Consider the following 21,393-nt stretch of genomic DNA (forward strand, 5'->3'; position numbering starts at 1 on the left):
GGGCGCCTGTAGTCCCAGCTACTCGAGAGGCTGAGGCAGGAGAATGGTGTGAACCTGGGAGTTCGAGCTTGCAGTAAGCCGAGATTGTGCCACTGCACTCCAGCCTGGGTGACAAAGGGAGACTCCATCTCAACAACAACAACAAAAAAAGATACTCTGTGCAAACATTTTTTTAAAAAAAGAGAACTTTAACACATTATAAACCACCTTGACCTAAGAGACATATAGAACACTACAGTCAACAATAGCATGATACACATTTTGCTCAAGTGTACAAGGAACATTCTCCAGGACAGACCATCTATTAGGCCACACACCAATTCTCAAACTTAAAAACATTAAAATCATACTAAGTATCTTCTCTAATCACAATGGAATGAACTTGGAAATCAATAACAAAAAATAGTGGGAAATTCATAAACATGTAGAAATTAACACACTCAACCAGTGGATCAAAGAAGAAATCACAAGAGAAATAAAAGATGACATTATCTAGCAATTCCACTCAAGATGTATACCCAAGAGAACTTAGAAACAGGCAATCAAATATATACTTATATCAATGTTTATTGCAGCATTATTCACAATAGCCAAAAGGTAGAAATATCCCAGTGTTCATCAGAAGATAAACAACATGTGTACACATACAGTGGAATATTATCATAAAAACAAATGAAATTCTGATACATGCCACAACATGGATGAATCTTAAGGACTGCTTGAGGCCAGGAGCTCAAGACCAGCATGGGAAACATAGCAACACCACATCTCTGCAAAAAACAAAATCAGCCAGGTGCAGTGAACATGTGCCTGTAATCCTAGCTACTCAAGGAGGCTGAGGTGGGAGAACTGCTTGAGCCCAGGATTTTGAGGCTGCAGTGAGCTATGATCACACCACTGCACTCTTACCTGAGTGACAGAATGAGACCTTGTCTCAAAGATAAAAACAAGCAGGTGAGGTTACCTGGGGCTGGGAGAGATACAGGAATGAGGTTATTGCTTAATAGTTACACAGTTTCAGTTTGGGGTGATGAGAAAATTTTGGAAATAGTAGTAATAATTTCACAACATTGTGAATGTAATTAATGCCTCTGACTTGTAAATTTAAAATGTTTACAATGGCAAATTATATTATATATATCCTACCACAATAAAAAAAGCTTTAGATTATGCATGTTTAATTTTATTTCTGGGGGAAGATTTGCTTTACTTCTGGGGGAAAATTCACAAGAATTTTAAAGATACTCCTACAGAGTAAAAAGCATGATTGGATACATGTTTTTGAGCACCTGTACTTACAAGCTGATCATACATTTGCAGAGCTTTAGATCCTAAAATACACCCATCTACCATTCTACCAATATTCAAGTGTGTTTATCAAGACAGAAAATGAACAGGTTTTAATAGCTATCTTCTAACAAGATAAAGAGAAGAAAAATATAAGATAGAGGCTCTTGTTAACCTTTTATTTTGAGAGGTTCTTTTGAGAGGTTATCTCAGCAAATAATCTAAACAAGTGAAGGATAGGATATCTATTACCTGTTGACAGTAGTAACATGACTATATAATCATAAGTGAAAAAGATCAAGGAAGTAGCTGAAAGCTGCTGCATGACAGACAGACCCCTAGACAATCTCCTTCCTGGGCAGACCCCTCCAGGAAGGAGATTGGAAGCCTCTATTCTAGGAAATCTGACAAAACCAAAATATTCATGTGGAGGAGGGGACTCCCAAAAAAGCCCATTCAGATAACCCTAAAGACAACCCCTTGCCACAATCCCAAGGCTTTGAAGCTTTTTAGTCCCTCATTCAACCATAAGACAGCCAAAGATTACCAGATATCCTGGAAAAGCCTGAAATACAGACAAAAATAAATAAATAAATAAATACAGAAAGAAATTTGGAGGAAATAGATGTGCAAACAATTTTAAATGAAAAAAAAATACAAACACTATATTGAATACCCTTTATCTATGAGCAAATCCATAGATAAAGGCTTTTTGGTTATAAGAAAAGGAACTTTTACAAATCAAGAAGGGGTCTTTAAGATTTTTAAATACAATAGCAAAGAGTTGGAAGATCGACCTAAAGAGCTAAAACACAAAGATATTGGGGTCAAGGGAGGGAGGTAAGGAAATAGATACCCAGTGCTGGATATCCAGCATCCAAAAAATAGTTTGGAGAACAAAGCCACAGAGAATAAATCATCAACCAATGCTAAGTGTTTCCCAGAACTGACAGAAGTGAGTTACTACCTTGGAAGGGTTCACCTAAAACCCAATACAATGCATAAATACAGACCCACACCAAGGCACATCATCATTAAATTTATGAGAAACAGAAATCAAAATGGCATTGGATTTCTCCATACAACGAGGGAAACAAAGAAAATGGAGCAACAATATTTTTAACTCAATAAAATGGAAAATATGGAATCCAGAAAACAGCTGAGCACAGGAAAGAAGTTAGTCCCAAGATAGCTAGGAATTAGAGGGCAGATCTGAAGGTAATGATGGAATGAAGGTAATGGACAGGTTGAGAGTTGCCTTCAAGATTTAGGATAGTACTGTACCTTTTAACCTGAGCAACAGTATACCCAGGTGAGTATGGACCAAATTACATGCTTTTCTTAAGCATGTGTGATTATACCCCAGCTTTCCAATCCATGCTGCATGGATCAGCAACAACACTCATATCATATACCAAAGGTATTGTTTTGACCTAATCCTAAGATGTAGACTTTGATTCATCATGCTGTGAGCATCAAAAAAGTTTTCTTCTTCTAACCACATTTCCGCAACATCCAGTTACCCAGTATAATCCTGCCAGATACCTGTAGTGAGCCTTCTGTTTAGCAGAACTCACTCATAACCTTAGCCATGAACTTGCAAAATTGGCCTTTTAAACTCTCAGGGGGAGCTGAAGCCAGACTGTGACCCAAAGACTGTAACGTTTCCCTTGAAGCCTTCATGCAATAATAGTAATACTGCCCTTTTATACTTGCTAACAGGTTTTTCAAAATTAAATATATTGTTGAAGAATATATGTAGGCAGTAAACTAAAAGAAATGCAAAGGAATGATTAACAAGTCAAGATGATGTTTACATTTAAAACGGAAAGAGATACAATTGCAGATACACCAGAATCTTCTGAGATCTTATTAAATGTTTTATTTCTGAACATTCTTAGATATTATTACTAAATGTTCGATTTCTTAACCTGATAGTGGGTACATGAATGTTTATTTTATTATTCTGTAAATCATACATTATTGTGCTTATGAATTGTTTCTCAATTTACAAAAAATCACCCCAACTATTCCCCTTGCTCAGATTCCATGCTCATTAAAGAACATTCTGGTGATGCTCTGACTTCTATTGTAGCTTTACCTCCAATAAGCAAATGGACATCGGACCATTTGGCATGTGTAATTCTCTTTTTAGAGTAATAAACTGGTGTACAAGTTTTATTTTACAAAAAAGTATTAAAACAATGAATGTTTAGGTCACTTAATTACTATGTTCTTATAAATGAAATTAAATTGGTCTCAAAATATATCCTCTTAGAGCCAATAATCTTCTGCAACTAACCAAATTCATTCTCAGAATCAAGACCTTTTCGACGCTTCAATTTCCTTCCATATTGCAGCTTCAATTTTTGAAGTATCATATTCCCTCATCATATCAAATTCAAGCCATGGCTGACTCCACTTCTGAGCTTCTTCCATTTGCTCTTCAGTTAAACAAAGATCAAATCTGATTCCTTTAATATCAAAATTTGGACGTTCCCAGCGTTTAGACCAGGGCTTAGGCTTCATTTTCACTTTCAGCTAAGGAAGATTTAAAAAAAAAAAAAAAAAAGGAATAATTAGGCTGATAGGCATAAGCAAAAATTCTTCTGAAGTTTTCATTAAGATGATTCTTTCTTATTTTATACTTGAACTTCTAGTTTCAAATGTATAACCCATACCTCATTAACAGGAACTTTCTGGGTAGGCTCTTGTGCTACTGGCTTCATATTCACATCAAAAGTGCTATATTCAGGAAGGGCATCTCGTAAGTACAGCAAGCTATCATCCAGCCGTTTCTCTAATTTGACCACTTCAATCTCGTGGACCCGAGGATTATAAAGTTCAAAGCAAATCTCAACACCTAAATAGAAAATAAAATACATTCTTACAATCTAAGTCCACATTCCTATACATGTTTCATACTACAGTAAAAGGGTTTCATAAAGGAATTAGCACAAAGTTTTGCATGTAGCAAATGTGCCGTTAATTTGAAATGTTTAAGATAAAGATTACTGAAAGAAATAGAAATAAGCTAAAATCCATTTAAATATAAAGTGAGAAAGTCTGAATTGGAATGATAGTCTAAAAAAGAAAAAATGGCTTCTAGAAATATGTTGAGTCACATATCTCTTAATTCTCATAGTAGTAACATCAGAGAAAGTCTGAATCTTTCCCTATGTCATGTTTTTATCTCCCAATTACTTGAAGAAAAATCAATCTTCCATGTTAAGAGTAATAAGATTAATGGTGCAAAAGAAGTAAAATATTAAGTTCCAACTTTGGTTAGAAGCTCCTTTGATTAAGGATTAGTGGATTAAAGGGCTAGAGAGAACTAGTTTTGCTTTTTCCCTTTCACCTTTCACCATGTGAGGGCACAGTGCTTGGCCCTTCCAGAGCACACAGCAACAAGGCACCATCTTGGATGCAGGGAAGGAGGCCTCACCAAATACCAAACCTGCCAGCACCTTGAACTTAGATTTCCCAGCCTCCCGAACTGTGAGAAATAAATTTGTTCTTTCTAAATTACCCAGCCTGTAGCATTTGGTTATAACAGCACAAACAGAATAAGACACCAGAAATGTAAACCAGAGACTGCACAAATGCAAGCAGATGATGGTGACATGGATGAGGGTGACAGCAATGTAGAGGGAAGAACAGACAAAACTGTGATATATTTTTTGGAGATTGTGCCAAGAAAACTTGATTGACTGCATGTGTGAAAGTAAGTGGGTAGGCAGTGGTACCATTTATGGAAATAGAAAAGACTGTGAATGGAACACCATGCAAGGGGAAATAAAGGGTTCTGCTTTCAACTTATGCTGGTAAGACATCCAAATAGAGTGTTGATCAGATAGTTGCAAATGCAAATCTGGAACTTAAAAAGGGTCAGTCCTGGAGTTATAAATTTGGAAGTTATCATTATAAAGATGGTATACAAGCCATTGGACAAGAAGGAAACACTAATGCAGGAAGTAGTCATGGGGAAGGTTGAGGCAGGTTACAACAGTCAGACATACTATAGAGAATGGCAAGAGGGAGCTAATCCTTTTGGAGTATTCTGTGTCCAGTACTTCAAATTCAGTATCTCACAGTTGATTGGCTAGAACCATGTGGAGGAGAAACTATTACTATCTTAATGCTTAAAGAAAATCAAATGACTCACTCCTATGCTCATTTACTTCTATTACAAGGCCTCTCCAAGTATTTGACCTGATTTAAGGCACAAATCAATTAAGTCCTGCTGAATTCCTACACGCACAGCCCACCAGGTCATTACAGACAGCAACTGCTTTCACATTTTCAATTTCTTTGAAAACAAGAATACTTGTTGTTGGAACTTCATGAAGCATTCAACTTGATAAACTTAACTGTTCCTGCCATTTTAATTAATAATCTTGCTAGAGTTTTACTACTTGTTCCTCTGCCTATAAGGCATAGTATACAAACACAATTTTGCCTTTTTAAAATTCCTCCCAAGTCATATAAGACAGTGATATTCATTTTAGGAGCAAGTAATTCATGAATACATTATATGTTTGTCTTAAAGTTTTACTCATGGGTTATTTGCTCCTAAAACGAATATCCCCATACTGCTTTATAGTGATTTATTCCCCCCTTTGATGTTGCCATGGTTTGCAAAGTCTATTTCTAATGACTGTTGCTCCAATAATATAAGAAGCCTTCAAGAGAAAGATGTCCATCAACCATATTTAATCATTAACATCAAATCTCAATCCATTCTAAAGCCAGAGGCTCCACATCTTCCCTCAGAGTCCCCTTTTACTTTCAAATTTCAGATTTCTTATCCCAGGATGGAGAAACAAAAAGGAATCCTGAGATAACATTTTCTAGACAATAAAAATGATGAAATAAAACTTACCTTGTCCTTCGATAACATTCCTAAGGATAAAAGTAGCTCCAAGGCCTCTTCCTGATCTCTGGATGCAAATCCCCAGAAACTGGCTGATTTTTCCACTGGCATATGGGTCAGCTGTAGTAACACGAAGAATACTTCCTACAAATTCAAAAGAGAAGTGAACTTTTTTTCCAGCACACTCAGCTGAAAAGTAAACTTTATATAAGATGCAGAGACAAACAAATAGCATTGCTAGATAACTTCTTCACTTCCTAAATCTTTTAATTTAGGAATAAATACTTCATATGAGCATAACCCAGATATGTAAAAAAAAAATCTTCTTTTGTTTTTTAAGAAAACTAACCATCCAATCACTAAGAAACTAACCACGCAATCACTAATAATAAAAGCATATAGCTCTTACTGACCAACATAGAACTCTGGGATGTGGAGTACTTTTCTCCTTTCTAACATATCTTTTCTTTCTATTTGAAATTTCAGAGGATCTGTTCTTCCCCTTCGAGGAATGAATTCAGGACTCAAGAACCTGTGAAAAATACAAATAAATTAATTAATTAAAAGTAAACTTAAAAGGCTGCTAAAAGAAAAATTGCTGCTTTTCAAAGAAATTAAAGAATATGATATTGACGTGTTTTATTGTTCACTGTCTAAATAAAAGTCAATCTTATTTCTAAAATTGTTAATGCTCATGAAAACAGCTAACGATTCCTGAGTACTCACCTGGTATTTTGTTAAAAGCTTTGTGAAACATCTATTGCATAAATTAATCCTTCTAGCAACTATGTCGGTTTGGTGTCATCTGCTTTTTACAGAGCAAGAAACTGAAGCTTGAAAAAAGTAAATAACTAACCCATTGCTACATTAGCTATAAATCTGTCAAGTCAAGATTTAAATGTAGGTATGTTTGTCAGTCTCCAAAGCCTATAACCATTACTACAGGTCTCACACTGAGCTATACATGCTACAATAAATTATGTCAGAAAAGACATCAACATATAAATTACTAATTATAAACTGACTTTTAAAATGATCTTCCTGATCAGAGAAGATGGCCCTGGAGATGGTGCTGAAGGGCCTGCGGCATCTGCAGGCTTGTTTGCTGTATCTGCTGGCCAAGACTGTAGACCAGTTTGAGTATGATGGTTGTGACAACTGTGACACCTATTGGTAGTCCTGGTGTCTCGTGGTTATTATCTTTCTGCCCTCCTGGTACAGCAGTATCCCTTGAAGAAATCCTGAGGCTTTGTAGTGCTCTTTGCTCCCTGCCATGCTTAATAATTCTTGCTTTTCCCCCTCCTCATCTGTTTTCTTCTGTTTACTGCTCTTCCTGTACCTTAGGCCAGTCCCACATCCTTGCATTTCACATTCTCCTAACTGGAGACCCTTGGGCCTTAGGCGACTGCTGGGTCCTAGTCTGCCTTGTTTGTGCCTCTGTAGGAGGGAAGTCCTTGCTTTTCTCCTCTGGCCTAGTAGGGGACCTTGGGTAATGTCCCATTTTTGGCCAAGATGAGGTATTTGTTTTAGAATAAAAAATTCACCATAAATTCTCATTTACTTAAATTTCCACAGAAATCCTGTTCGTGTCCCCATTTTGATTTCCCTAAGTTGCTGGTTCTCCCTCTGTAAAAAGAGAATGATTAGACCCTGCCTGTTTACCTCAGGATTGTTGTGATTGTAGAAATGAAGCTATGTGAAAACTGTGTAAATCTTATAAAGGTGAAATCCTTTTGCTTAAAAAATAATAATCTTCCTTTTTTTCTTCTTTAACTGATTTTAAGCTCATTAGAAATATTTACTCTACATAAAAAGTATAAATGACAGTACAATGAATATTCATGTCTCTACCACCCACCTCAAGAAATAAATTATCAATATTGTGGAAGCCCCAGTGTATCCCTTCCTACCCTGTAGAGTTAATTACTATCCTAAATTTGGTGATTATTCCCATGAATTTCTTTCTCTTCCTCAATTTTCTACTTTGAAAATTTTAAAGCCTACCAAAAAAATAATACAATGAACAACTGTAGATCTTTCATCTACTTTTACTAACTGCTAAAATTCTGCTGTCTTTGCTTTACATAGACATATCATTTTTTTCTGAACCATTTGACAAAGGTGTGGTGGCTTACATCTGTTATCCCAACACTTGAGAGGCCGAGGAGGGTAGATCATTTGAGCCCAGGAGTTCCAGACCAGGCTAGGCAACATAGTGAGACCTCATTTTCCAACAAAAAAAATGTTAAAAATAGCCAGGCATGGTGGCGGGCACCTGTAGTCCCAGCCACTTGGGAGAATGAGTAGGGAGGGGCCTAGGAGTAGGAGGCTGCAGAGCCAAGATCATGCCACTGCACTCCAGCCTGGGTGAGAAAAGCAAGGCTCTGTCTCAAAAAAATGGAACAGCAAGGCATTTCATTCCTCAATAATTTAGAAGGCTTATGCTAAGAATAAGGACTTGCTCCTATATTATCATGATACCCTTATGACACCTATAAAAGTTAGCATTAATTTGATAACATAATCTAATACAGAGGTATCGAATCTTCTGGCTTCCCTGGGACACACCGGAGGAATTATCTTGAGCCACACATAAAAGACACTAACAATAGCTGGTAAGCTTAAAAAAAAAAAAAAGGTCACAAAAAAATCTCATAATGTTTTAAGAAAGTTTATAAATTTGTGTTGGGCCACATTTAAAGCTGTCCTGGGCTGCAGGTTGGACAAGCGTGGTCTAATATAGGGTTCATACTCAAATGTATGTCAATATCCTGGGAAGGTATTTTACATCTATTTGTTGCCCAATTCAAAATACAATCAAGCTTCACACATCATATTTGGTCGTTAGTCTCTCAAACTAAGACTTTTCCCCATCTTTGTATTTTTATAACATTAACTTTTTTGAACAGTCAAGGCCTACTATCTTATCCCTAGATTCTGGATTGTTTCCACAGGCCTAGACTAAGGTTAAATAATTTTAGTAAGAATATCACAGAGATGATGATGTGAACAACTTATTCTGTCACATCAGGAGACACATAATATCAGCTGGTACCACTACTGGTAAAGTTATGTTTGACTGTTTGGCGAAGTTTCAGAAGGTCCCCCTTAAATTTCTTTTTACTTTACATATGCATGTATGTCTGGGCAACATATACTATTGTTTAGTATAGTTTTGTTTCTGTTTTTTCTGAGACGGAGTCTTGCTCTGTCAACCAGGCTGGAGTGCAGTGGCACGATCTCAGCTCACTGCAACCTCCGCATCCTGGGTTAAAGCAGTTCTCCTGCCTCAGCCTCCTGAGTAGCTGGGATTATAGGTGCATGCAACCACGTCTGTTTTTTTTTTTTTTTTTTTTTGTATTTTTAGTAGAGTCGGGGGTTTCACTATGTTGGCCAGGCTGGTCTCGAACACCTGACTTCGTGATCTGCCCTCCTTGACCTCCCAAAGTGCTGGGATTACAGGTGTGAGCCACTGCACCTGGCCTATAGTTTTAAACTTCATAAAAATAGCATCCTACTACATTAATGATTCTAAAGGTTTTTTCCCACACATATTTGTGAAAATCATCCATGTTTAAAAGTTAGTTCTAGTTCATTCACTTTTCACTGCTGTACAATAAATATTCTGTCATATGAATGCATTTGCCTATTCACCTACTGTTGGTTATCTATTCTGCCTCTAAATTTTTGTTATAAAAAATACTTACATTCATTCTTGTACTTGTCTCCTTGTACATACATGTAAGAGTTTAGGTTGTGTGCTGAGTGAGAAGGTATACACAACTTAAACTTACTAAATTCTGTCAAATCGTTCTCCAGAACATATCATTTACATTCCTGTTTAAGTGAATTCTATTAAATGCCACCCTTTAAGAGATATTCCATTAATACCTTCAAAAAAAAAGTTTTATAAGGACATATTTTCTGAATTTCTAGGTTATCTAACTCCAAGTTTACTTCTATTTAAATCCGTGGAATATTTTAAATGTTAAAAATAAAATAAAATAAAATAAAAAGGGCAGGCGTGGTGCCTGTAGTTCCAGCTACTCAGGAGGCTGAGGCGGGAGGATCACTTGAACCCAGGAGTTTTGAGGCTGCAGTGAGTTAAGATCACCACTGCACTCCAGGCTGGGTGACTGAACCACACTCTATCTCAAAAATTTAGGAAACAAAAAAAAAATCCCAGAGGTAAACCAATCAACAACCTACAGTCCTTTCAAGAAGCCTATAATCATAGCAGGTTTTTCCTCTGAAAACTGTTTTTTTAAAAAGGTTGTTACAAAGCTCTCTTTTCAGATCTTAAGTACTTTAAATTTACATGCACCTCCAAGATTACCACCATTCATTTTAGTTTTTATTCACACTGTTTTGATAAGTTTCAGACACACTTTAGAGGCAATTTTTACTGTGCCTTGTCTGCCAAAACTTCCAACCTAACCCACAACAAATTTTTTAAGTTGGCCAATCTATTCCTATCCAGGGTTGGGGTCTTTTGAGAGAAAAGAACGGCTCTTGGACGTAAACAGGTATAAACAGGATGTACCTCAGAGAAAAACTCTGGTATAGGACATATACCACAGAAGAGCTTAAAATATGGGGAATCCTTACTTGAAGTTCTGACTCAATAAAACTGCAAAGAAGTTCAATGCTGGCTTGGGGAGAAGCGAGGAAGACAGAACACTGTGGTGCACGGGTTCATGAATCCTACACACCAGTTCGTGCAGGTGAAGGTGCAGCCCCCACCTTAGAGCCAGTACCTCCAACGCGAACGCGCTCAAGCGCGCACCGACCCCAGTTGCCGGCCTGGCGCCAGGGCAGTGCCTCACCTGCGTTCCTGTTCCGCCGGGCGGCGCTTGTCCATGATGACCGGCTTCGGCGGCGGCTGGAACGCGCCGGGCTCGGAAGGCCCAGTGCTGTGCTGCCGGACAGGCCCCGCGTGGACCCCTGCGGGAGCGGACGACGAAGGTCAGGACTCTAGTGCCAGCCCTGAGATCCCGCAGAGCCCCGCAATCTCCCCCAACCCGGTGTCCCACGGAGGACCAACTCTGGGGTTGCCTCTCATCTCCAGGCTCGCCTCCCCCATCCTGACCCTGGGCCCCTAACGCGCCCCAGCTCGCAAGTCCCGCTCCTCTTACTGCAGGCGAAAGAGGCCGGCGCGGGGAACAAAGTCCTGGCGGCTTGGAAACTCCGACCTAGGCCCATTGCAGCCCCGTGCCCCGCTGCAATGCAGGACGCCATGCCAGCTAGCTTACGTCAAGACTACAACTCCCAGTAATCAGCGCGACGAGGTTGTAGCTGCGTGCCACTAGATGGCGGCTGCTGTGGGACAAAATAGATAAGTCTCTCCCCCTGCTCCTTTCCTGATGTCTTGGGAAAAGAGCAAATTTCTCTAGTTCCCCATAAGGAGCTAAGTTACACCCCTCCACAGGGGTGTTCTCCCGGCCTAGAAAGCTCTTTCCTACCTCTCTGGATCAACTCTATCTTCTCAGGCAAGCTCTCGCTATGTGAAAATCCCGTTGTAGGCCTTCATTCCCACTAGATGCCTTTGTTGGCAGCTCTGATCTCATTTGCAATTCTTTCTTTCTTGTGTAATTATTAGATTAGTATTTAAATCTGCTATTATACTATAATGAGGCAAGGGAAGGGAGAAAGTCTTCTTTTTTCTCACTGTTTTATCCCAGCACCTAGAACCTACCTGGGCCCTCACTCTTTGTTTTTATTTTGTTTTGTTTTGTTTTTCTGAGACAAGGTCTTTTTCTGTTGCCCAGGCTGGATGGAGTGCAGTGGCGGGATTATGGCTCTGCAGCCTCCAACTCCTGAGCTCAGGCTGTCCTCTCACCTTAGCCTCCAGAGTAGCTGCGACTACAGTCTTGCACCATCACGCCCAGCTGATTTTATGAATTCTTTGTTGAATGCACAGAAAGGAGAATAGAACAGTTCCTGACAGAACTGCTGGCCCGTAATCCTTGAGACTACAGAAAGCCTAAACCCTTTGAGGAACCCAAATGAATTTGGGCTGGGCAACAGTGGGTATGGATAGGTGGGAGAAGCAAAGCTGAAAAGTCTTGTTAAGAAATTTGGAAAATGACTGGGCGTGGCCAGGTATGCCTGTAATCCCAGCACTTTGGGAAACCGAGGCAGGAGGATCCCTTGAGTCCATGAGTTGGAAACCAGCCTGGGCAACATAGTGAGAACTTACCTCTGCAAAACAAACATAGCCAGGCACGGTGGCTCACGCCTTTAACCCCAGCATTTTGGGAGGCCAAGGTGGGCAGATCGCCTGAGGTCAGGAGTTTGAGACTAGCCTGGCCAACATGGTGAAACCCCGTTTCTACTAAAAATAAAAAAAAATGTATCCTAGTTTGGTGGCAGGCTCCTGTAATCCCAGCTACTTGGGAGACTAAGGCAGGAGAATCTCTTGAACCCAGGAGGCAGCGGTTGCAGTGAGCTGAGATTGTGCCTTTGTAGTCCAGCCTGGGCAACAAGAGTGAAACTCCATCTCAAAAAAAAAAAGAAAAAAAAAAAAAGGAAAGAAAAAGAGAAACAAACACACAAAAAAAGAAATTTGGAATTTGTTAGCAATGGTGACACAGTATAAGGATTGAACACTTAGAGTAATGTGATTATTTAACTACATATTAGTCATTTCAGTTGTATTAATGTCCCAAATTTACCTCAAATTCAGCATATCCATACTGAGTTCATCTTGTTCACCTCCAGACTTCCTTCCCAGTATTGGCTATCTCAGGGAATGACTTCAGCATCCACTCTCTTGCCTAAGCCAAAAATTTCAGTGCCAACCTTGATTCTTCCCTATCTCCCCTTGGATGAAGTTCCAAAAAGTATGCCTGGCACCATCAAATATTTCAGGAATCCATGTACCTTCTCATCTTTGCATCCATATTACCAGTCTAGGTCACCATTTTTTCCCCTCAGGATCCCTGGAGATCCCTGCAACAGCCTTCTCATTAGTCTTCCTTCCTGTAGTTACCTCCAGTCCTTGACACAGCAACCAAAAAAGATGGCACAGAAATGAATACCCTGTTCTTGGGTTTCCCCAGTTTAAAGCCTTACTGTTTACTTTTGACAGAAATCAAATGCTCAAAAAAGCAATCAACCTCTGCAGCTTGGCCCCCATACTCCAGCTTGGCATCCTGAAAAACATGAGCTGTTACATCAGCCTGAGGAACAGGGCCATGTTTTGAGCACAGAACTCAGGGTGCTGTGAAGAAAGACAGGGCCTTGTATTTTAACTCTAGCTTCTTCGATTAGAACAAGAATTTATTCTATAAATGACAAGGAATCACACAACCAAAATTTCAGATGAGCAATATTTTGGCTCTTCTACCTACCCAGAAAAGTAGACTTCAAACTGTTAAGAGTAAAAGGGAGGAGAGGCAAAGATAATCATGACTGGCAGTCGTGAAGATTTTTCTGTATTAACCATGCCCAGAACACTTGGCCTTCACTCTTGCTAGGATTGGTGCTATGGGCAGGGGCAGAAAAATAAAAGACCTTCACAGGAGGACGGCAGAATTTACTAGACATTGCCAAGCCATGCCTGCTGCCCTCCCCACTTCTACAGTTGAAGGAATAGTTGTGTAGAGTTTTACAAAACTGGAAGAATGAACCTAAAGAATCTTATTTAATTTTCTCCTATATTCTTGCTCACCCAACATCCATCAGGCCATTTTGACCTTATCTTAATGTGGAGAACAAGCTGGAGTTTAAATTATTCCACCAAACAACTTCATAGAGCAAAATCAAAGAGCACAGAGCTGGCTCAACCATTTTGTGAGCTGATTACAGGAATAGAACTTTAATTATTTACTTCTGTGTTTTACACCCATGGAAAGGAGATCATGAACATCATTATATAATGTTCAGCCAAGGGAAGAAAGTATTCCAGGCAAACTGGCTGCTTCAGGTTATTGTGACATCAGGATCTTTGTCTGTTTTGCTCATTATTGCATCCTCTAGTAGAATATCTGGCACCCAATAAATATTTCTAAGTAAAATTAGGTAGATCACTCTGATTGTACTTTAGAAAACGGATGAGAAGCAGGAAATTATTGTAATATTCCAAAAGAGAGAGGTGCTAACCTGGAACAGAAAAAAAAAAAAAAAAATGGTTCTTAAAGTCATCTTAAAATCATCCCTAATAAGAGCCTTGACTAGCAACGTCAGCACAACCAGGGAACATGTTAAAAATACAAATTCTCAGGCCCCACCCCCAGACTTACTGAATTTAAAACTTTGGGCACAGAACCCAGTGATCTGTGCTTTAACAGATCCTCCAGGTGATTCTGATAGTTGTTCCAATTTGGGAACAATCGAGGTAGAGGCAATAGAAATAGAAAGTGTTATTTGTTTTTCTATATCTCCATCTATTTTTGAGGTAGAGTCAGTAAAAAAAAAATTCTGTAATGTACTAGCTGTGAGTCTTTGAGAGAGGTTCCCATCTCTGCTTTTGTTTCTTCATGAGTAATAGGATAGAGGTATACCTACCTCATTGAGTTGGTATAAGGATTAAATTGAGATAATGCATAAAGTTTGGGGATAAATATATAGATCATAATAAGTTATTTTTTTCCAACTTCATTGAGACATGATTGAAGATAAAATTTGTATATATTTAAGGTGTACAACATCGTGATTTGATATATGTATGCAATGTGAAATGATTACCACGGTTGAGCTAATTAACATATCCTTCACCTAATTGAAAAAAAAAAAAAAAGCTTTTTGTAAAACTTACTTTAAAGATGCCAGCAAGAGAAAACTATAATCTGATTCATCTGTTAAATAGACTAATTTCCAAAAAAAGAATCTCCTATACCTAGAAAACCCTAAAGGTGCTACCAAAAGACTCCTAGACCTGATAAACAACTTCAGTAAAGTTTCAGGTTCCAAAATTAATATGCAAAAATCTGTAGTATGTCTAGTCTATACACCAACAATATTCAAGCTGAGAACCAAATCAAGAATGCAGTCCCATTTACAATAGCCACCAAAAACATAAAATACCTGGGAATACATCTAACCAAGGAGATGAAATCTCTACAACAAGAACTACAAAACACTGCTGAAATAAATTATAGATAACACAAACAAATGGAAAAACATTCCATGCTCATGGATTGGAAGAATCAATGTCACTAAAATGTCCATACTGCCCAAAGTAATTTACATATTCAACAACATTACTATTAAATTACTGTCAGGAGAAAAAAACAATTCTAAAATTCATATGGAAACAAGAAAGAGTCCAAATAGCCAAAGAAATCCTGAGCAAAAAGAGTAAAGCAGGAGGAATGACATGATCTGACTTTACACTGTACTACAAGGCTACAGTCTCCAAAACAGTATGGCACTGGTACAAAAAGAAACAAATAGACCAATGGAACACAATAGAGAATCAACAAATAAAGCCACATACCTACAACCAACTAATCTTTAACAGAGTCTACAAAAATTAGCAGTGGGGAGATGGCATCGTATTCAATAAATTGTGCTGGGAAAACTGGCTGACTATATGCTGAAGAATGAGACTAGACTGCTACCTCTCACCACATACAAAAATTAACTCCAAATGGGTTAAAAACTTACATGTACGACCTCAAACTACAAAAATCCTAGAATAAAGCCTAGGGTGTACTCTTCTGGACATTCGCCTAGACATAGAATTTATGATTAAGTCTAAAAAGCAAATGCAGCAAAAAACAAAAATTGACAATTGAGATCTAAATAAAGAGCTTCTGCACAGCAAAATAAACTATCAACAGAGTAAACAGACATCTTACAGAATGGGAGAAAATATTTGTAAACTATGCATCTGAAAAATGTTTAATTCATATTCAGAATCCATAAGAAATTTACATAATTGAACAAGAAAAAAAAACACCCTTAAAAAGTGGGGAAAGGACATGAACAGACACGTCTCAAAAGAAGACCTATAAGCAGCCAACAAACATATAAAAAGAAAGCTCAACATTACTAACCATCAGACAAATCAAAGCCAAATGAGAAACCATTTTTGCACCAGTCAGAATGGCCATTATTAAAAAGTAAAAAAATAACAGATGTTAGCAAGACTGTGAAGAAAAGGAAACATTTACACAGTGTTGGTTAATAAATTAGTTAAGCCCCTGTGGAAAGTAGTCTGGAGATTTAAAATAACTAAAAATGGAATTACCGTTTGACCGAGGAATTCCATTACTTCTACTGGCAGGGCACAGCGGATCACGCCTGTAATCCCAGCACTTTGGGAGGCCGAGGCAGGTGGATCACGAGGTCAGGAGATCGAGACCATCCTGGCTAACATGGTGAAACCCCGTCTCTACTAAAAATAAAAAAATTAACCGGGCACGGTGGCGGGCGTCTGTAGTCCCAGCTACTTGGGAGGCTGAGGCAGGAGAATGGTGTGAACCTGGGAGGCAGAGCTTGCAGTGAGCCGAGATTGCGCCACTGCACTCCAGCCTGGATGACAGAGTGAGACTCTATCTCTAAATAAATAAATAAATACATACATACATACAAACAAAAATAAAAATCATTCTACCAAAAAGCCGTATGCACTCATATGTTCATTGCAGCATTCTTCACTATAGCAAAGACATGGAATCAAACCAGGTGCCCACCAATGGTGGATCGGATAAAGAAATGTACATATATGCCATGGAATACTACATAGCCATAAAAAGAATGAAATCATGTCCTTTTCAGGTACATAGATGCAACCAGGGGCCATTATCCTCAGTGAATTAACACTGAAACAGAAAACCAAATACTGAATGTTATCACTTCTAAGAGGGAGCTAAATGGGTACTCAGGGACATAAAGATGGGAACAATAGACACTGAGTATTCCAAGAGTGGGGAGGGTGTGAGGGGGATAAGGGCTGAAAAAGTATCTATTGGGTACTATGTTTACTATTTGGGTGATGGGATTAATAGAAGCCCAAACCTCAGCATCACCCAATATATCCATGTAACAAACCCACACATCTAGCCACTGATTTTTTTTAATTTTTATTTTTTATGTTATTTTATTTTTGTGTGGGGAGACAGAGTATTGCTCCGTTGCCCAGGTTGGAGTGCAATGGCACGATCTTGGCTCACTGCAGCCTCCACCTCCTGGGTTCAAATGATTCTTGTACCTCAGCCTCCCAAGTAGCTGGGATTACAGATGCACACCATTACACCTGGCTAATTCTTGCATTTTTAGTAGAGGCAAAGTTTCATCTTGTTCCCCAGGCTAGTCTTAAACTTGTAGGTTCAAGTGATTCACCTGCCTAGGCTTCCCAAAGTGTTGGGATTACACCTGTGAGCCGCTGTGCCTTGCTAGCTGCTGAATGGAGGAGGAGGAGGAGGAGGAGGAGGAGGAGGAAAGAAAGAAGAAAAAAGAAGGAAGAAGAAGAAATCTCTCATTCCAAAGAAGGGGGGGAGGAGGAGGGGTGGGGGAGGAAAAAAAGAAAGAAATCTCTTATTCCAAAGAAGGGAGGGAGGGAGTGAGGAAAGGAAGGAGGAGGAAGAGGAGGAGGAGGAAAGAAAAAGAAGAAAAAGAAGAAGGAAGAAGAAGAAATCTCTCATTCCAAAGAGGGATTAGTCATAATGGTAGTCTGGAAAACCAGTTACAACATGAAAAGTTAGCCAGTGCCCAGCCAGAAAAGGAAAGAGCCTTAGACAAGTAATTTGGGGAATTTCCAGGCCCACTGATGAGTCCATCCTGGGGCAGACATAAATGAAGGAAGTTATAGACAACAGTTGTCAAGTTGTCTGATTCCATGGATGAAATAATCCCTAATAGGAGACTTAGCTTGTTGCCAATAAACACTTGAAACCTGTATTAAACTCCCTTTGTTCCGTGTTCATCAAGCAATCCCTTCCATATTTGACATTAAATTTTGCCTTCAAGGAGAGAAAGTGGTGGTCACAAAGACATAAATGTTCTGGTATTCTGGTCAGCATATTATTTTTTGTTCACTTATAAGTTAATAAACTAGCATTTAGTTTTGTCATATCAATTTCATAAGTTTGGTTCATGTAAGTCTGCCCTAAATGATGTATCTATTTCATGCTGTGCTGAAAATCAGGTTCTGGGCTTTCAAAATCAAAAGTCAGACCCAGGGCCATGACAGATTCTCCAAAGTCAATATTATCTGTGAAGCCTTGAAGTATATATTTTGCCTGGATGAAGGAACTTCGTATTGCCTCATAAGCTCACCCCCGCTACACATACACTCCTTTATTCACTATCTATAACTATTTAATAAGTTGCTTCTAAATTTAACAGCTTAAAACAACAAACATTTATTGTTGTATGGTTCTGTGGGTGAGAAATCCAGAAGTAGCTTAGTTGAGTGATTTTGACACCAGGTCTTTCACAATGCTGCAATCAAGAGGTTGGCTGGGGCTATAGTCAACTCAAGGCTCAACTAAGGGAAGATCTGCTTGCCAGCTCATTCTGTGACTAGAAGCAGCCTTGCTGGCTATTGGCTGGGGACATTGGTTCCTTGCTGTATGAACCTTTCCATACAGCAGCTCGTAACAGGTACCTGGCTTCCCTCGGAGTGAGCCAACAATGGAACAAGAAGGTGAACAAGACAGAAGTCACAGTCTTTTTGTTACCTAATCTCAGAAGCAACGTGCCATCACTGTTACCGTGATTCTGTTCATTAGAAACAAGTCACTAGGTCCAGCTTACACTCAAGTGAAATGCACCCCAAAGCCAGAAATACGAGGAGGTGGGGATTATTGGAGGCCATCTTACAAGCTGCCTGCCACAAAATCATTTTCATATTCAAATGTACGAAAGTATAATATTTTTTCTACAAGCTAGCCAATGTTTCATTGCAATGACTATTAAACAACGCCATAGCACTTCATATTTGCTAGCCTTTTATATTTTTAAATTACATATGTAATACTAAAATATTCTTAGTATTTGTGAGCTAATTCTCTCCAGCCATCCTCAACTTAGTAAGAAATATTTATTTCCTTTTTTGCTTGGTGAATATCTTGAGCTGACTAGGATTTTTACACAGATTTGGACTTTGAGCCCTAGTCAGAAATGGATGTAGGCCTTGTTGGAAATACAGCCCATTCTTGTGGATAATTCATCACACACTGATGGCAAGTATAGGAGAGAGGGACGGTGGGGAAGACCATGATGGTGATGGAAGTAAAATGTGAGAAGAGACAGTCTAGGATGGCAAGAGAAGGTAGAGCAGATATTTCTCAATCACTCTTTCATTCATTCATTTATTCATCTGGTCAGTCAGCCTTCTATTTTATTTAACAAGTTTTATTGTTCACCTACCATGTGCCAGGCACTGGGCTAGATCATGGAGATACAAAGTTGATAATCCTAGTGTCTTCATAATAGGATGCTATAGTGTAAAGGAAAGACTGTCAAACAATGACAACATTACCTGCTAAATAGGAAGAGAGAGGCATAGAGCACAGTGGGAATATGGGGGTCGGGGGAGTGGGAGCTGGTGATGTAATCTGATGATCTGATCTGAGTTTAAAAGTATGAATGGGGCTGAGTTCTGCAGGGTTGTAACTAAGTAAATATCTAGCCTGGAAACATAGTCTGTTCCATTGCTTCACGGAGGAGCAAACCTGGAAAAAAGGAACAAGAAAAAATGTTATTGACACAGGAAGGACAAAGTAGGAATAAAAATTTTAAAAAACCAATTTAAAACAGTTACACATGTGTATGAGAATTTATGATGTGAGTAAACTGGCACTTAAAATCAGTGTGGAGGCCAGGTGCAGTGGCCCATGCTTGTAATCCTAGCACTTTGGGAGGCTGAGGCCTTTGGGTCACTTGAGGCCAGAATTTTAAGATCAGTCTGGCCAACATGGCGAAAATTCATCTCCACTAAAAATACAAAAATTGGCTGGGCGTGGTGGCACACACCTGTAATCCCAGAACTTTGGGAGGCTGAGGCACAGAATCACTTGAATTGGGGAGGTAGAGGTTGCAGTGAGCTGAGACCGTGCCACTGCACTCTACCCTGGGTGACAGAGCGAGACTCTGTCTCAAATAATAATAACAATAAATAAAATAAATGTGGAAAGGATGGAAAAACGATGTTCAGACAATTAGATATCTGGTGGAAAAAAATATGAATTGATCCATACTTCACAATTTTGGAAAATCAGTATCTTATATTTCTATTTACTTGATATGCGTAAAGAACTTCTGGAAGAATATCATATATATATAAGAATATATATATATAAGAATAATATCATATATATAAGATTTATATATATATCCCACAAATGAAAGAACTTACCTTCCCTAGGATAGAAAAGGCTTAGAAAAAGAAGAAACAAGGTTGGAGCTAGCACTTTCACTGTATGCATTTTTGTATTGTTTGACTATTAACCTTATAATTATCTATTCTAGAAATTGAATTTTGAAAAATGAAAACTTATGGATGGAATGAAGACATAACTATGAGAAAAAAACATGCAAGACATTGTAAGTAAAAATAAATTGTAACGCCTTTTTAAATAGAATGAAAAAACCCCAAAGCCATGAAGAGAGAGATTGATAAGTTTGACCCCCTTACCACTGAAATCTTCTAGATGAAAAACAGATATCATAAACAAATTTTAAACACTAGTGATTGCCAAGTGCAGTGGCTCATGCCTGTAAATCCCAGCACTTTGGGAGGCCAAGGTGGGTGGATCATATGAGATAAGGAGTTTGAGACCAGCCTGACCAACATGGCAAAACCTCGTTTCTACCAAAAATACAGAGATTACCCAGGCATGGTGGCACATGCCTGTAGTCCCAGCTACTCGAGAGGCTGAGTGAGGCAGGAGAATCGCTTGAACCTGGGAGGCGGAGGTTTCAGTGAGCCGAGATCGCACCACTGCACTCCAGCCTGGAGGACAAAGCAAGACCCTGTCTCAAAAAATAAATTAAATAAGTACATAAAACACCAGTGATCAACTTGGAAACATTTCTTTCAAATTGTAGAAGAGATAAATGATTAATATTAAGAAATTACATCATTGACTGGAAAAAATATTGAAAGATTGACGATGTCAAGTGGAGGAGACATAAATTATAACATTTTAACCCAGCTGCTCTACCTCTTATTCACAGTAAATATAAACTCACCGCAAGCTCTGAAATGTTCTAGTGGATGACAGTCATGCCAGAAGTGTTCATTCAATTGTTCAACAAAATCTTGGGGGAAAAAAAACCAG

At 38.8% G+C, this 21,393-nt stretch overlaps 1 protein-coding gene and 1 long non-coding RNA gene across 2 annotated transcripts in view; one reads left to right on the plus strand and one right to left on the minus strand.

Annotated features, from left to right (window-relative positions):
* Positions 1-549: 549 nt before the first annotated feature.
* MRPL19 (mitochondrial ribosomal protein L19) lies at positions 550-11,423 on the minus strand. The gene is made up of 6 exons (XM_001112069.5): positions 11,296-11,423; positions 10,987-11,104; positions 6,574-6,692; positions 6,170-6,304; positions 3,969-4,150; positions 550-3,828 (listed from the first exon to the last, which is right to left on the minus strand). The coding sequence occupies exons 1-6, from the start codon at positions 11,396-11,398 to the stop codon at positions 3,607-3,609; spliced, it is 879 nt and encodes a 292-aa protein (XP_001112069.2). The 5' UTR covers positions 11,399-11,423; the 3' UTR covers positions 550-3,606.
* Positions 10,997-21,393, plus strand: part of LOC144333998 (uncharacterized) — a 34,793-nt gene continuing 24,396 nt past the window's right edge. Inside the window, exons 1-2 of the long non-coding RNA XR_013403154.1 lie at positions 10,997-11,125; positions 20,582-20,656. This is a non-coding gene — a long non-coding RNA (uncharacterized LOC144333998). The remainder of the gene's footprint in view (positions 11,126-20,581; positions 20,657-21,393) is intronic.

The sequence above is a fragment of the Macaca mulatta genome, chromosome 13 (genome assembly GCF_049350105.2).
Source record: "Macaca mulatta isolate MMU2019108-1 chromosome 13, T2T-MMU8v2.0, whole genome shotgun sequence".
In the NCBI taxonomy this organism is placed as follows: domain Eukaryota; kingdom Metazoa; phylum Chordata; class Mammalia; order Primates; family Cercopithecidae; genus Macaca; species Macaca mulatta.